This window comes from Sorex fumeus, unplaced genomic scaffold (genome assembly GCF_029834395.1).
Source record: "Sorex fumeus unplaced genomic scaffold, SorFum_2.1 ptg000081l, whole genome shotgun sequence".
Classification (NCBI taxonomy): domain Eukaryota; kingdom Metazoa; phylum Chordata; class Mammalia; order Eulipotyphla; family Soricidae; genus Sorex; species Sorex fumeus.
This window is the reverse complement of record NW_026606138.1, coordinates 1,585,041-1,603,077: the sequence shown is the minus strand read 5'-3', so window position 1 is coordinate 1,603,077 and position 18,037 is coordinate 1,585,041. Positions and strand designations below refer to the sequence as shown.

The following is an 18,037-nucleotide window of genomic DNA, read 5'->3' as shown; positions in this document are numbered from 1 at the left end:
TTGCGCACAGGAGACCCACCCTACCCAGAAAAATACCCCACTGGCAGACTTCCACTCTCGACACTACTTCTACTACCCAGCCGTCGCCACACTCCAGGACACTTTCCGGACCCGCGCGGACACCTCATAAGACACTAAATACCCATCTTCTGGAATTGTCGTACCATATTTGATAGGGTTCAAATATGGTAACACCTACAAAGGTGATTAGAGGTCGCCCCAAAAGCCTCTGTCCCTCTTGGAAAGACTGGCAAGCTACCGAGAGTATTCCACCCGCACCGAAGAGCCTGGCAAGCTATCCGCTGTGTATTCGATATGCCAAAACCAGTAACTACAACTGGTCTCATTCACCTGACCCTGAAGGCTTCACCGACATGGCAGCACTGAGAAGGATGAGAAAGGAGAGGCCGACAAAATCTCAAGGCCGACGTAGTCTGCCACAACGAAGGAAGACAAAAATGATCGTCTGTACTTTCAATGCACGTACGCTAGCATCAGATGCATCCATCGAGGACCTGATGGTACAAGCGCAAATGATCAAGTACGACATCATTGGTCTGACTGAGACAAGAAGGCACGAATCTCACCATGCCGTTTTCGACACTGGAGAAGAATTGTTCCTCGGAACATGCGATAAAAGAGGTGTTGGAGGCGTCGATGTCCTTGTCAACACAAACTTGGCCAAGAGCATTGATTCATTCGAATGCCTAACAACCTGAATCGGACGTTTACATTTGAATAGATGTGACTCACTGCCTGCAGTTTCTATCTTCGTTGTCTACGCACCAACATCTCATTATGATGAAAGAGAAATCGAGAAGTTCTACATGGAGCTAGAGAAGTTCTATAAAGAAGACCACACCTTCTACAAGATCATTGTGGGTGATTTTAATGTCAAGATAGGACCGAGAAGATCAGCTGAAGAACTTCACTTCGGGACCCATGGCCTAGAATGGAACGAACAGGGTGAGAGACTGTCTGAGTTCATCATGTCGACCAGAAACTCTAAACTGAAATTATCCTAAACCATTTCCTTTTTTTCTTATCTAAAACAAAAGTTGTAGTTTTGTATTTATCATCCCTTTGTGTATATGTTTTCATGTGCATTTTGCAACCATTGTCTATATGCATGTATGTAAATTTAAATATCTATGTGGTATTAAACTTTTGTAACTATTAAAAGGTGTAGGTCATTGTACATCTTGTTATGCTGGTATTATATTTTCAGGTTATTTATATCGATACAGGTCATATTAGAATGTAGTGGTATGATAGCCTATTTCAATGGTTTTTACTATTCTTTCATAGAACTATTACAGTTTTTCTTTGTCATTTTCTTGCTGAAAGAATTTTTAAGTTTTTTCACACTCATAAACAATGCTGCAGTTGTACTTCTTGTCCCCTCTTGGCATCCAAGGTATTTACTCTAGGGTTTATATGGGAAGAGGAACTTCTGAATCAGAGATAGAACACGACATCTCTGTGATTAAGAGCATGGCACTGTAGCCAGATTGAGTTTGAATTCTTAGTCTTCCCCTTGATAACTTCCCTTGGAATCTATGATCACCAGCTATTTTTAGCTCCTTTCATGAGCATGTTTGGTTTACCTCATCCGCTGGTATCAGTCAGTCAGTACTGCCTGTGAACTCGGTTTCAGTCGTTGCTGCTAGAACAAATTCTAGGCTCCAGGAGCCAGATGAAATAGGCCTGTGGTTTCATATGTAATCACTGCTTTATATTAATATACAATTTCTGATCCACTAGGAGGTTTATTTGAAAACCTGGACATCTTTTCCCCTTACTTATCCTTTTAATATTTTATTTCTTTTTTAAAATATTTTATTTCTGATGTGTTTGCATCAGAGAGAGTACATCAAACATATACTTATTGTATCTTTAGCCAGAATTTTTAAATTTTTTTTATGTAGGAGTACTGCTATTTATTCAGCCACTGATTACCTGATTGAATTGGGCATGAACTCCACCTTAATTTTTTTTCATAATTTTATTTTTTTTCTTCTTATATTTATTTATTGAATCATTGTGGGAAAAGTTACAAAGCTTTCAGTTTTAAGTCTCGGTCATACAATGATAAAACACCTTTCTCTTCACCAGTACTCATTTTTTACCACCAAGAACCCCAATATACCTCCCTCCCACCCCTTTCAATGCCTGTGAGGCAGATGATTTCTACTTAACTCTTCTCTACATTGATACAGTCATTATTTTGACAAAAGATGAACCATTATTATTTAGAATTCCTCCCCCCCAACAATCAGAATTGCTGAAAAGGCATTGTGAAATACTTTGTTTTCTATAGCTCGTTATGAGAATCATATAATGTCACACAGTCGTGATTTGGGATTTCTGCAAAGAGCCAGATAATTACGAGATTGGTTTCTGTGCGTCTGGTGTTATGTCTGTGCTGGAGAGCCGCTTGTGGCGGGGGGGGGGGGGGGGAAGGGAGCAACTTGTGACATCGGTAGGGTGTGAAGGACAAGCCGGTACCGCCCCCCTTCCCATGAGACTGCAGTTGCCCCATCACTGCGGGCTCATACCTGGCTTTCCTATAAGCTGTGAGGCAGTGGCCACCTTGCTGCCGGGGGGCGGCGGGGGGGAGGCAGAAGGGAGCAACACCCTTTCCCTCCCAGGATGGCATGGCGCCTTAGTTTAATGCATGGTACATTTGCTTTTCTGCCAGAAGCTGCTGGGCTCTGGATTAGTACTTTTGCCTCTGGAGCCATGGCCATGCCAGAGAGTCACTCATGGGGGGGCAACTCATGACCTCAGTAGGGCATGAAGGATGAGCTGGTACTGCCCCCCTTCCCCTCGGACTGCAGTTGCCCTATCACCGCCTGCTCATACCTGGCTTTCCAATAAGTTCTGAGGCAGCGGCCACCTTGTATGCAGTCCAGATGCATTTCTGCCAAAAGCCGCTGGGTTTTGAGATTTCTTTCTGGGTCTCTGGGATCATGGCCATTAATCAGCTTGATCAGGAGCCAGAGGGGCTGTTTGTAGGTGGCGACTCGGGGTCTCGTTGGGATGGGGAGGAAAGGGCCGCCCCCATCTGGTGAGGCCCCACGTGTCTCATCCCTGCAGGCCTAAACCTGACTGTCCAGTGGCCTCTGGAGGATGGCGGTCATCAGGCTGCCAAGGGGAACAGGCCAAGGCACAAAACCTATTCCCACCTAGAGTGGCCCAGCGCCAGTAACCTACTGCAAGAACAGGATGCATTTCTGCCAAAAGCCTTTGGATTCCAAGATTCATTTCTGAGTCTCTGGGATCATGGCCATTAAGCAGTTTGATCAGGAATCAGAGAGGCCATGCCAGCCGGAGGTGGTTTGTGGGTGTGTCATACCTAACTTTTGGCCGTTTACTTTCTTGGTAAACTTTGCCCCAAGATTTTGGGTTATGGCCAAAGGCACAGCAGCAATTTTGGGGTATCTGAAAGTCTGACTGTGCCATCAGGCTGCTGATGCACTTGCCTCACAGGTACAGATTGACCTGCTGGTGGCACCATACCCCCTTTTAGCCAGAATTTTTAACACATCCATGACCTTTGAAAACAAGCAAAAATCTTAGCATTACCTAAACATAGATTTTTGGAGCCGGAAAGGGTTTTGGAGCTAATGAAGGTAAATAACCTTATTTTATAGGTGAGAAAATTGTGGTCTAGAAATTAAGTGATTTACTATTGTCATACATATATCTAGTTAATGATAAAGGCAGGTTCAGAATCAAAACCTGCAAGGTTCTTGCAATCGTGCTTATGCTATAACATTTGCTGTCACCTTTTTTATTCTCTAAAGTATATGTTTACAAGAATCATTTGATTTTTGTTGACTGTCAATTATATCAAAATATAAAGCATCTAAAATTGGCACCTCACATTTTTAAGTTGATATAAAAGCATTCTTTTTGAAAAATAATGAGTAACATGTAAGATTATTCATTGTATTGGGAAGAATTTCTTTTCATTAGAAACTGCAATGCCTTTTGATGCCAGGGTTTTGCTGCATTTGGATTCTTAGACTTTCGAAAACTTATTAGGATGGACCCATCAATAATGGTGCCAATATTTCCAGCTTCCGACAGCTTTGGGTCTGAAGCAGAACTGTGATGAATCACTATGGCTGGCCTTTATGGTGATAGACTATATTTCTGCTGCCTTGTAAAAATGCAGGTTATTTAATTTATCAAGATATAATTAAGAAAGCAAGTATTTATAAGACATTTTAAGGGTGTAAATTCAGAATTTTACATTTTTGTTAAAATCTTTGGAATTGTTTTATTCTGTTTCTAGATCTTTTAGCTGTGCCTAAGCATCCGTACGCTGCTATGGAGAACTGGGGACTAAGTATTTTTGTTGAACAAAGAATACTGCTGGATCCCAGTGTTTCATCTATTTCTTATTTGCTGGATGTCACCATGGTCATTGTTCATGAGATATGTCACCAGGTATGAGAAAAAGAATCAGGTGTAAGTATACTTGCATACGATTTAGGCTGTAAAGTGATTTCGGATACTTAGATTAGGAACTAAATCATTATCCTCCCAATTAAGTTTTAATTATATAGAGAGTACTGTGAAATTATTTTTCAGAAGATAAGTCATTTTTCTCAGATGGCAGCACAAACGAAAGCATAGAGACAAATCAGATTGAATAAACAACTGTCACTCAGTTTTGCTGAGGAGAAGACGCTGCTGCATAGCATCCTCTTTGGAGACCCTATCCTGTTACTATTCCTTGTCAAGCTTGCTTTATTTTCCTGTGATTATTGGTGTGTATATATGGTAAGTGCAGTGATGGCAATGATTTATTGCACTGCTGCAAGATGCAGCTCAGTTTTGTGTACGTGTCAAAATTTGCTTTTGCTGAAATCAATTTGTTATTCCCCTTTTCCCATCACACAGACACTTAGGAAGTCTTTCACTAACTCAGTGATACACTCTTTGTTCTCCAATGATTGATATTTTTTTTTGTCTTGGCATGTTTAGAAATTCATATGTAAATTAGCCAACTTTGTAGTGCAGCTAAGATCAAATTAATTTCACTTAGATTTTATGCACTTTCTTACAACGAATGGGAAGTATCGCAAGAAATTTTGCCATGTTTATTTAAATCTTGATTCCAGTGAAAGAAGTAACTAAAAATAAATGTTACTAAAAAACAATACCTTTATTAGCAATCTCATTGGATCATGATGAGTTCAATTGGTTATAAATTCACACCTATTTAGGAAGCTAGAAAACATTAGAGAGTGATGTGGAAAATACTGTCAGTGGGGAAAAAAAGGAGGAATTGCTAAATCATACTACATGGAACTGACTTAGTGATGAATTGACGTAGGTCATAAGTCCTAAGTACTAACCTTTTGCAGTTAGCTTGCAAGATGTATATACCTGTCCTGCTGGCCAGGTTGGGTCATGTGTTCCTTGCCTCAAAGGCTTATGGGAGTCATTGCATGGAAAATCAGGATTCACATGCTGTGCAAAAGAGATCATCTCAGCTACGCCAACAAGTCTTTGAGACAGAACAGCTTCTTTTTGAACATTCATAGAAATAAGTTACATATATAGCTTTGTTGAAATGAGAACATTGACCAGGTAATCCTTGTTCCTTGAGCAGGGTTTTATTTGTAGCATGTATTATTACCTTCTTGTTAATAGTTAAGTTGTACTTGGCTATTTACTACTAAGAAACTGGACAAGAAGAGGAAATATCTACCAGAATCCATTATAACCAAGATATTTTTTATACTACCTTTTTGTCCATATACTAAATGTCATAATTCCTACTTCAGAGTTTCAATTTAAATAGGAAGTATGTATTTTTGTTGAAAATAAAGCTTTTGTTTTGTGATCATATTTGATGGAGTTCTGCGGGCTACTTTGTACTTAAGAGACCTTTCTGGTGTTGCTAGGGGAACCATACAGTACTGAAAATTGAACCCAGACCTCCCTCATGAAAAGCAAATGCTCAGTTCATTAAACTATTTTTCTAGAACCTAAGGATAAGAACTTTAAATCTTGATTACTTTGTGATAATCAATATGCTCAAAATTATATCATTTTTATTTCAATTAAAAATTCTTTTTAGTGTAACTTTTAAAATCAACATTAAAACGTGAAAAGGATAAACTTGTAGTATACAGTTAAGGTGCATGCCTTATATACAGCTGACTCAAGTTTGATACCTGAAACTACAAGGTCCCCAAAACACCATGGGGTGTGGCCGTTGATGTCCTCCAGCACCGTGGAGTGGTCCAGATACCAGAAAATGCCCAGCATCTCAGAGCAGGGATAGCACTGGTTCTTTAAGCTTTGCATTGGACCATCAGCCCAGATTGTAGATAATTGCCAGAAGTAGTGGAGGATTGTTAATCACTTTTAGCAATTCTCCTCCAGAACCCAAAAGCACCGCTTGGGAGGACCCCTCCTCCCCAAACACATAAAGTTAATATGATCAATCACGGTCATGGTCACGGTCCTCCCGTTGTTCATCGATTTGCTCGAGCGGGCCCAGTAACGTCTCCATCATGAAACTTGTTGTTACTGTGTTTGGCATATCGAATACGTCACGGGTAGCTTGCCAGGCTCTCCGAGAGGGGCGGAGGAATCGAACTCGGGTCGGCCATGTTGGCCACTTGTAAGGCAAACACCCTACTGCTGTGTTATCACTCCAGCCCTTTATTATATGATCAATAATAAAGTTATTTACTGATGCTCCAACAGACATATATGATCTGATACTTTTTAACTTTTCATTTCTAAAGTTCCTCATCATCATTCAGGTTTTCCCATTAAGGGAGGAATATTTGCATCTGCCTGGAATCTTCTTGCCAAAACAAGTTTCCTATTATCATTAGAGTCTGAGCTCAAATATCACTTGCTTAGAGAGAATGCTTTATGCTTTTTTATAGTAGAAAAAGTCCCTCCCCATTCTTCTAACATTAGAATCTGAAATCATGGTGTACATCTGCTCGTTTTTTAAAAAAAAATTCCTTTCTCACCTTATTTCCCTTCTAGCACCCCTGTCCCCAGTCTCCACACTGTGACTTTTCATCATTATAATTTCAAGTATTAAGTGTAGCTTCTAAGATGACATGTAATGTGTTAATTCTTTTAACTTAAAAGGAGCCTCTTTACATTTTACTGAAATAAAATATACACATTACAGAAAAATATATCATAATCTAATCTAGAACCAATTAAAATGGCATTATTTTTAATGAAGGGATTTTATAGGTAATTTTGTTTTAGGTCATTAGAATTATGAATATTCAAATGTGAAACATCTTAGTTCTTTCAATAAATCACCTTAGTTCTTTCAATAAATCGCCTCTATGACAAAAAGGCAGTGGTAACAAACTTCCTATGATGAGTCTCTCACTGCCTCCTGGGGAATTATTTCCATCTTCCGTTATCAGGATCTTAGAAACCCAAACTCTAATATCCATTGAGTAGCTCCCATTGGTCCCTTGTTAGGCAGAAGGTAAAAAGCTTTTACCTCTTCCACATAATTGGGATTCAAATATTTGAAGATAGCAATCATCATTTTTCCTCTTCTTAAATTCTTTCTTCTCCAGGTTAAAAACTCTTTTTGTGTACTTGATCATTTTGGAGTCTTTATTTATTGAAAACAGACAAAAATACCCCCACAACACTAAAAAATCAAAGCTAGTGTCACTCAAGTAGTGGAATAAATCTACAGTTTTGTCACAGCAGATTTTAAGATCACAAAATCAATTGGGAGATTAAGTCTAGTTATAATAATTAGAGATCAGTATACTTAATTTTAGGTATAAATAAATCTGGGGTATATTTTATTTTATCTGATGCTCATCATTTTGTCACTGCAGTGGTTTGGTGACCTTGTGACTCCTGTGTGGTGGGAAGATGTGTGGCTGAAGGAAGGTTTTGCTCACTACTTTGAGTTTGTTGGTACAGACTACCTCTATCCTGGCTGGAACATGGTAAGTTCTGCTTTTCTAGGTTTGGAAAGGTTTCTCTGATGTTATATTGGTTTATAGAGATGAATGAAATACTGAAAACGAACAAATAAAAGAAAAGTAATCAGAATTTTAGATATAAGTATTCCAGATCTCTCTGATTTATTAGAACCAATTGATACACATTGACTTAGAAATATTTTAGAATGTAGTATTTGATAACAAAGTTATCTTTAAAGTGGCCAAGAATAATTAATAAGTAACATTGTAAATATATAGAATATTTCAGCATATAAAAATTAGAACTTAACATTTTTAAGTGTGAAGACTATTTGAAGCAATATTTTTGAATATATAGTTAGTGTTGAATGAGCTAATTAAAGTCATTTACTTTTGGAAGTATTATACACATTGTACCCATACTCTAGGAAGATTCTTCTACATTTGAACCGGAAGTAAGATTCTCTGGTTCCTAAATTATGATATTCTTGAATATTTTAGAAGAAACACTGGAAGGAAGTTGTTCTTTTCATCTGTTTTTGTTTTACATTTTTTATAGGATTTCATTAATAGGTAATTGTGTTATTATTTAAACGAAATCCAGGATATCTGTTATCAGGTGATTAATATTTGAAATGTTTTTACTAGCACTATATGAAAATTACAAAATTTGCATATTTATCAAATTTCAGAGACTAAAATTTTACCTGCATAGGTAATATATTTTCATATACATATATATTTTATTGCTTAAATTATTTATAGTTAGTTGTTTTGTATATGTCTATTATGATTATAAGTATTATTTGGAGAGCGCTTCTTGGGATCCCATCACAGATGTCATTGATAAATTTTGAGGAAACACCACCAATAAATACCTTGCAATATTATTTGAAGTAGTCCTTAAGAGATGAAAATTTCAAACTTAAATTAATAGTGAAACATTTCAAAAATTATCTTTTGGTTTTATATGACCTTCAGACGTTCATCCGACTTTGTTTGAAAATTTCATTTAATTTTCATTATATTGTGTCTTATTACTGATTAATTATTTCATTGTTTCATTATCCAAAGATGTTATTATGAAAGACATGTTACTCATATATGTAAGCTTGTTTTATAGTACACTAGGCAACATGTGACAAAATTCTTTTTATTTATCATTATAAGAATGTATAATAGATTAAAAAGTAATAAACAGGATTATATATAGGGTAAAACTGACAACTTTTGGTAATTTTGCTTAAAAATAAGTCCTAATTTTTATGTCCTTATTAGGTATTATCTTTGAATATTTTTGAATTGCTTCATGATGTTTATTATTTGTTAAAGTTGTAGATCTTTTAGATAATACTTTTGTAACAAGTATAAAAAATAAATAGAGTAACATAGCTGACTTTGCCCTCAGTAGAATACATACCTTGCACTATATATAAAATTGAATTTAGGCACAAAACAGCAATGTCAAATGTTCACCTATTAAACTAACAAAGAATGAACTCCATGGCAGTTAATTAGACATTGGGAGAGGGAACATTTTAGAATGTTCCTTTGGATTAAGACTTTAAAGATTATGCATACTTTCTTATCTTTCATCGTGTTTTTCTTTTTAGTTGCTTTCTTATTAAACTTTCAAGATATTAAGCCCCATCAAAAGAAACTTTGAAACAAATTACTTCTCCATATATCATTAAATTTTTTCTCTGCTAACAGTATTTAAGGGTAAGTTTGCCACACAGATAAGAACTAAGTGACTTGAAGGCTTTGCCAGCACTGTATTTCATAATGGCATCGTAAAAAAAAAAAAAAAACGAAAGAAATACTAGAAAGAACAAGAGTGATAGCCACGTCAGCAGTAACTTATACTATTGCAAAATGCACAGAAGCTTACCTAAGAGTGTCTGGTTTGGACTTCATTCGAGTTTAGCCTAAATAGAAAACCCAGAATTCAAGCTTTTGTCCGGAGTAAAGTAATTCAGGATGTTGACCTCTTTTGCTTCTAATCTCAAAGGCAGTTCCTTTTTCATTTTTAGACACCAAGACTTAAGCACTGAAATACAATTTCAATTTTCTAGGGATATTACTATGATAATCTGCTTTTTATGGATTCACTATTAAGAAACCCAGAACTACACAGTATTGTTAAGGAAGCTCTTGTTCTGATTTAGGCCAGGGAACAGTGTATCTGTTTTGTCTGCTTATCTGTTGTGTGTATGTGTGCATATGTTTTCAGAGCCAGTTTCATACATAGAGGTAATCAGTTTTTACCTTTGGAGCAATTCATAAGATAAAAACTAATAACTATTATGATAGTTTTGTTTCTTTTTTTTTTTTTTTTTTGCATTTTGGGTCACATCTAGTGATGCACAGGGGTTACTCCTGGCTCTGCACTCAGAAATTACTCCTGGCAGTGCTCAGGGGACCTTATGGGATGCTGGGAATCAAACCCAGGTCGGCCGCGTGCAAGGCAAACGCCCTACCTGCTGTGCTATCGCTACAGACCCTATTACGATAATTTTTACTTTTAAAATGAATCAATGTTAAAGTTTTACAGGTACACGTTTTTATAGGTAGTATAATGTAAAACCATAGGAATAGATTGAATAAAGATACTCAGATTTTTAGAAAGTCATTTCACTTCTCTGGCTTATCCTTTTCATTTGAAAAATGGAATAATTGTACTGACTTTGTAAATTCACACATTTTTGTGATGGCAACATAACTTGTCCGGTCTTCAAAATGCAGGCAGTGGACTTGGAAATGAATGCTCCATTAGAAAGGTGCATTGATTTTCTGTATAGATTTCCCAACATTTCCAACTCCAGTAATCTACTTAGACAGTCTAGATTTATATCAATTATGTATAGATTACAAAATAATTTTATAATCTTTCTGTCCAGAATCACTCTCACCAAATCAGTTCTGTTCTCTCTGGCAATGTATGGACTGCTTCACAAGAACATAAGCCTTATGAAATGTTTTATTCATCAAGCAGAAGTGTCAGAATCATCAGAAGCAACTTTTTTAGTACATGGATAAGGTTATATTTTATGGGGGCAAATAGGTTATTAACTCGATGTTCTTTCATAAAATCTGGCTATTTTTGTATTAGATGGATTAAGTTACAGCATGTTTTGATGACTATCATTAAATCTTACTATGTTTTCTCAAAAGGGAGGGAAAAGAAAGATATGCAACTTAGTTGTTCTTCTTTGACAATTCTTGGCCAATTTAATTTGGAAGTAAAATGTATGATAAAAATATTTTTTTTTGCTGCTGTTTTGGGTTTTATCTCACTCCTCCCAAAAAAATTTCCAGTAATTTTTTATAACATAATTTAAAGAATAGACGAAACACTTTTCTCTTATTTTGGTGGGGTTCTGGGTCTATGTAGGGTGCCAGAGATTAAATCCAGGTTTGATGCACCAAAGAAAATAAAGTACCCTACTCACTGCAAATCTCCCCAGTTTCCCCAAAAAACTTGAATATAAGGGAAATATACATTGTAAAATTGTACTGTGGAGAACTTCTTCCACAGATGTAATGCTAATGCAGGTCACATCACACTCCCTGTGTGGATTGCAAATGTTTTCACTGTAAATTTGTAAGCATACTTTAGGTATGTCTTTTTGTTTCCTAAATGTAGCATTGTGAGGCATTGCTGCTATGAAAATTATTAAACATGAGTATGTTTTCTTTTGGTATAAGAGTTAGAATACCATGGAGCCTCATACTGCAATATCTTTATATACTGCTAAAGTTTTAGATTGGCAATTCTTCCTAAATTTTTATGAGAATTCATGCCTGGACATGGAGATAAATACTAATGGAGAGTTTTGCAACAAGAATTCATTATGCTAAGTCCTTAAGGTAGCTCATAGTGTATTGCCCAAAATCTTAACAAATGTTCTCAATTGTCTCTTCTGTGGTCAAGTCTAAATTAGAAAAAAAATAATTTTGCCATTCGATCTGGCATACTTTTAATGTACTCCAAACAAAATTGCTTGCTAAATTCAATACAATTGCAATATATTTATCGGTACTTCGAAAATCATGCTATCTTTATTCAAAAAAAGAAATTAGAACAAGTGAACTGAGATAGTTTATTAAGTTCTGTTTCTTTTCCAGCCCAACTGTTAGTTATATGTAACTGTAAGATATGACTTAATCATTCTAAACAGTAATAAATGATCCACTATCTAGAAAGGGGAAATAGAAAAGTATACAAAAAAACATTTTGTCCATATTTTATATATTTAGTTGTTTACTTTTCAAGACAACCCTTGATTTAATATCTTTAGTAATAATGATTTTTAACATTTGTTAACAGATCATTCAGTATGATCAATTTTGTGTTGATATCAATATAATTTTTTATATTTGTTATGGATATAAAAAATGTAAAGACTTCTTTTGGGCTCATGATAGGGGTCTGTGGTCTTTTTGACGCTGTCGGAAAAGCAACATTCCCAGTGAAATACCAAAAAGAAAGTAGGAGCATTGTGGGGATCTTTTGCGGGGGGTTTACAGTCTTTCATCTGGACCTCTTTGTGCTTTTATTTTTCTTTTCCCTCCCACATCCTTATCCAGGAATGATTCTTTGGCAATATAATTTAAATAGTTGATAATTTTTTTTTGGCGGGGGACTGTAACCTCTCTTTGGGAAGAAAGGTTTGAACTCTTCATATCATCAGTGGTTAGTGCATTTTGGCACATTAGTAGAAAATAACCTGCAACTGAGACAAAGTAAAGGGAGGCTCTAAGAGCAGCAATGAGAATGTCAGTTAATACCATTAGAAGGAAATGTTCTACACGCCTCATTTGAACTCTGAGTAAATGGAGTTCTAATGTGCATATATGCCCAGTGCATTGAGAAATCGGAACAAAGCTCAAAGTGTTCAGTCCAGAATAAGACAAAAAGGAGGTCAGTGTTGAAAGGCAGGCCAGAAGCCTTACTTCTAACCACTAGTGACTGGAGAGATATTAAGAGTTTCTAGAAAGAAATTATAATTAAAACAAGAAGTGCATCTCTCTCACAAATGGGTTCAAATGACTCTCACAAAGGCTAATACCATTAATACCCATGTTTTCATTTGGGAACTAATTCAATGTCTTTTGAAAATTTTTAAGGGCATTTATTAGACAGAGAATGAGTAAGGCCAAATCATTTGCTAATTGCTGATGTACTAAGGTGCTGTAATTGATTCAGAAGTTTTATGGCACAAGTGCATTTTTAAGACAAAATCATAATTGGAGGATAGATAATATTCACAAAAACTTTTATTTACACATGCAATTCTTTTGTTGGATTCAAGAAAGATTTCATAGTGTGGAAAATGGAGGCTTTGAACAGTATGAATATAAATAAGATGTGTTAAATCTGTAGCACTGTAGCACTGTCCTCCCCTTGTTCATCGATTTGCTTAAGCGGGCACCAGTAATGTCTCACAACAGATTGTGAAACTTGTTGTTACTGTTTTGGGCATATACAATACGACACAGAGAGGTTTCCAGGCTCTGCCATGCGGGCAGGATACTCTTGGGAGCTTGCCAGGCTCTCTGAGAGGGACAGAGGAATTGAACCCAGGTTGGCCGTGTGCAAGGCAAACGCCCTACCCCCTGTGCTATTGCTCAATGCAAAGAAGTATAAATCTTCTTTATTTACTGATTCAAATGTAAAGGCAAACCTTTAAGCAGAGTAGCTTAGAAAGGGGAAAACATAATTATAAATAACAATATTATATATTCAGTTATATTTATATATATATTCAAGTATATTTTTTGAAGGGGTTATGCTCCCATTATCTCAATTTTTCTGTATGAATTTTTTCTTATATTTTCTTTGGGAAGCTCTGCCCAGTGATGTTCAGAACTTATTCCTGGCTCTGTGCTCAGGGATCACTTCTGGCAGTGCTCAGGGGATTATATGTGCTACTTGGGATCAAATCCCAGATAGCTGTATGCAAGACAAATGCTTTATCCTCAGACTGTCTTTCAGGCCCTCAGTAAAAATAATTTAAAATAAAAAGCAACAATTTATTTTTCATATATGATCTTTAATTATGATTTTTGTTTGTCCTTAGGCCATAAATGGGAGATACTTTGGGCGAACATGTTGGGCTGAGCTTTGAACCCAGACCTCCTGTATGCAAAGCAGTGCTCAACTCATTGAGATTTCTCTCTGATATCTTGAAAGACAATTATTTTTAAAAACGAAAATATTTTTGTTCATACTGAATGCTTCTAGTTTTGAATACCTTAAACCAAGAGATAGAAGACAAGTGAACATCTCTTTTGGAATAAAGTATTTGTTCAAATTATTTAAGATCATAGGGACTGGAGTGACAGAACAGCAGGTAAGGTGCTTGCCTTATAGGCGGCCAACCTGTGTTTGTTCCATGGCAGATATCCCATAAGGTTCCTTGAGCACGGCTAGGAGAAATTCCCAAATGCAGGGCCAGGAGTTCCACCTGAGGTATGCCTCCAGGTATGCCAAGAAACAAAACAAACAAAAAGCAAAGTCTATAAGTTCCTGTCTTATGTCAAGGTCTTTCCATAGTTTTCTAGGCATTTCATATGTAAGCAATAAATTGATAAAAGTAAACACTTTTTGAGAAAAAAAAAAAAGCTCATCCGGACCCTGGAGCCTAACACAGGTGCAAGGCCATACTTTATTCGTTCTGCAGGGAAATTGACCTAGTCTTCCCCTTTAAGTTAAGGTTTGTAAACAAAATTATATAGTTTAGGAAAAATTGTCAGATACCACTGATTAGTAAATTAAAAAACTGATATTGCCGAGGGCTGGAGCGATAGCACAGCGGTAAGGTGTTTGTCTTGCGTGCAGACAGCCTGCTGAGCTGGGTTGGATTCCTCCGCCCCTCTCGGAAAGCCCTGCAAGCTACCGAGATTATCTCGCCCACACGGCAAAGCCTGGCAAGCTACCCATGACGTATTCAATATGCCAAACACAGTAAAAAGTCTCAAAATGGAGACGTTACTGGGCCCGCTTGAGCAAATCGATGAACAATGGGAGGACAGTGACAGGCAGTGACAGTGATAGATATTGCTGAAACTTATGCCAAAGTGATGCAGTGTTCTATTTAGCATCTTTGTCCCCACATGAATATTATTGGCAATAGTGCATTGTGCAATATTTCATGAATCTCTTCCTTTTCTCCCCAGTGTAAGAATTTATCATTGTGTAATATATGAATTGTTCAAAAACTGATATTGTACAGTATTTTCACAGTTATGCTAAAATAATTTGGTTTGCAAAGCCTTTAGCGTGAATAGTACCACAATTGAAAGTTGGGGCTAGGAGACAACTAAAGAATAATTCATTATGTTTATAATTATTAATTGTTCCTTTCTAGGCTGATAAAGATTTTTCAAGACATTAGAGCGATAGCACAGTGGTAGGGCATTTGCCTTGCGCATAGCCAGCCAGGTTCGATTCCTCTGCCCCTCTCCGAGAGCCCTGCAAGCTACCGAGAGTATCTCGCTTGCACGGCAAAGCCTGGCAAGCTACCTGTGATGTATTCAATATGCCAAACACAGTAACAACAAATCTCAAAATGGAGACATTACTGGGCCTGCTCAAGCAAATCGATGAACAACAGGCAGACAGAATGCAACTAATTTTTAAGCAAGGAATAGCTATCTCAGTCCATGACACTTTTACTCCATACACTTTATGGTATTTTTTTTTCAAGCCTACTCGGATTGGAGTTGAGCATCCTCCACCCAGATCCTCCACCCAGATCCTCCAAATTCCAGTAGGCGGGGGTCACACCCACCACCTGGCCCCCTGGCGCCATGTAATCCCATCAGTGGCCAAGACTCAGGGACTATAAAATCCAGCTCCCGGCACGAATGCGGCCGCGCGACATTTTATCAGGACATTCTTTTTATGACATCTTATTATCTCATTTCTACTTTGGACAAACTTGCAGGCTATCGAATGTAGTCTGCCCACAGGGCAGAGTCTGGCAAACTCCCTGTGGCGTACCAAATATGCCAAATACCAGTAACAATGATGGGTCTCATTCTCCTAAAGAGCCTTGAATATAATCTCAGGGCTAGGATGAAAGAGACGTTACTGGGGCCTGCTCGAGGCAATAGACGAATAACAGGATGATGAATGAAATGAACTCTTTTTCAGGTGTTACTAAACGTGAATGGTAGAACTGAAAGGATTGAGTGCTATAGATTTTACAAAATTCAAATGAGGTTTCTGTGAAGCAAAATTAAGCAAAAAAGTAATAAAGTTGATGAAGATTTTTCCTCAATTAGTGCAATAACAATCAAAATAACAAAGATTTATGTGGTATTTACTGTGTACCACAAAAGACTGCGTGTATTAATTCACTGTGCAATATAATAAGGCATTCTGCTGGCTATCTTGAGAAGGGTCTCCTCTATTGCCATTTGTCTTGAGCATGAAGATCATGGTAATGGCCATCAGGCAGTCTCTCAGGCAGCTGGCCTCAACCAGAAATCCAATAGCATGTCTTTGGATGGAAGTTTTGAAACTGATCTGAATAGGCTCTGTGGACCTACTTAATCACAAATTTCTGTAAACCCTTTTTGAAATTATTTATAATATAAGCTTTTTTTATTCAATTACTGGGCTTAATGAAAAAACAATACTTTAATGATTAGGGTGTCTTTTGTCATGTTTGTGCCATGTTTACCTTAAAAACACTGAGACACGGGGAAGTGCTTTCTTTCCTCAAAGACTACCGATGCACCTGGGTCCAATGAACTCCCTCAATCATTTGATTTTCTCTTCTCCAGATCTTATTTATGTTCCAGCAATGACATTCTAGAGTGCACTTGATATATATTAGCTTGAAAATTGTATTTAAGCTAGCATGATGGCTTGTGGACCACATTTTTGCCATCCTATTCATGGGCACACTTTATTCACACTACTTATTAATTTGTTCAAAGAAAATCAGGTAACTAAAATGAGCCATTCATTGTGCCATTCAGATAGTTAAGACAGTTAATAGAATAGTCTTTGTGGCACTGTTAACAGGTATTTTTACTGCAGATAAATTTCTTCTATACACAGCATCCACTTCTCTGTCTTCAGTGCTGTGGTTTCACTGAGTAGGAATGGAGGCACTTAGTAAATGTTTATTTCTCCTCTCGATTATTAGTGATGCCCTTATTCCTTTGTTTTTGGAGAATTTCAAAAAGATGTAGAGTTACAACACAAATAAACTGTTCCTATTTATAGGTATGTTTGTAAATAAAGTTTGGCACAGTGAATCTCAACTAATTACCTGAATTATGGAATACCAAGGACATTTATACAACCTACTCATTTTATATGGCTAAAATATGTGTGTTAATATTTAATAAGATTTATCTAGTTACGATGACTGTGTTTTCTCATTTAGCTTTTGTTTCGTTTTGTGTCCATGCTGACTGTATTTAGGGCTTACTCCTGACTGTGCGCTCATAGCTCACCATATGTGGTGCTAGGGATGGATATTAGGTCAGCCACATGAAGGCAAACACCTTACTGCTGTATTATCTTTCCATCCCCTTCATTTAGATTTTTTTGCATATTTATGTTTGGTTTAATTTTTTTGAGTCTGTGCTTTCTAGGGGTTGAATAGCTTTCTTGGAAGATAAATATTTCTATTTGTTAAACATACGTATTTTAATATAGTTGAGGTAACAAGGCCACATTAGTGTCTCTCTCTCTATATATATCCCATATATATATAATATATATATATATATATCTATGCTTTTGGTGTACAAAGTAACTGCATCTACACCACCACCGAAGTGCCCAAATACTTCCATCACTGTGCTTAAGTTACTTCTAATCTGTCTCTTCCTTCCTCTCTACTCTCAACCCTCTATCCGCACTGCTTGGTATACTCATTTCTGTAGTCAAAGTCCCGAATTGTCTTATAAATGGATACTGTCCATTTCCTTTTCATTCTTTCTGATATGCCATCTGTGTGTAAGATCACCTGATATTTACATAGTTTTAAGGGAGAATTTCTGTTCTTTCATATATAATGGTAACACTTAGATGGTGAATATATACTTCTAATATTCTT

At 36.8% G+C, this 18,037-nt stretch overlaps 1 protein-coding gene across 2 annotated transcripts in view; it reads left to right on the top strand.

Moving 5' to 3' along the window:
- TRHDE (thyrotropin releasing hormone degrading enzyme) overlaps positions 1-18,037 on the top strand; it is a 448,119-nt gene that overhangs the window by 243,058 nt on the left and 187,024 nt on the right. For both annotated transcript variants that reach the window (XM_056130789.1, XM_056130788.1), the window contains exons 4-5: positions 4,304-4,458; positions 7,863-7,976. In XM_056130789.1, the coding sequence (XP_055986764.1) occupies positions 4,304-4,458; positions 7,863-7,976 (269 nt within the window). The remainder of the gene's footprint in view (positions 1-4,303; positions 4,459-7,862; positions 7,977-18,037) is intronic.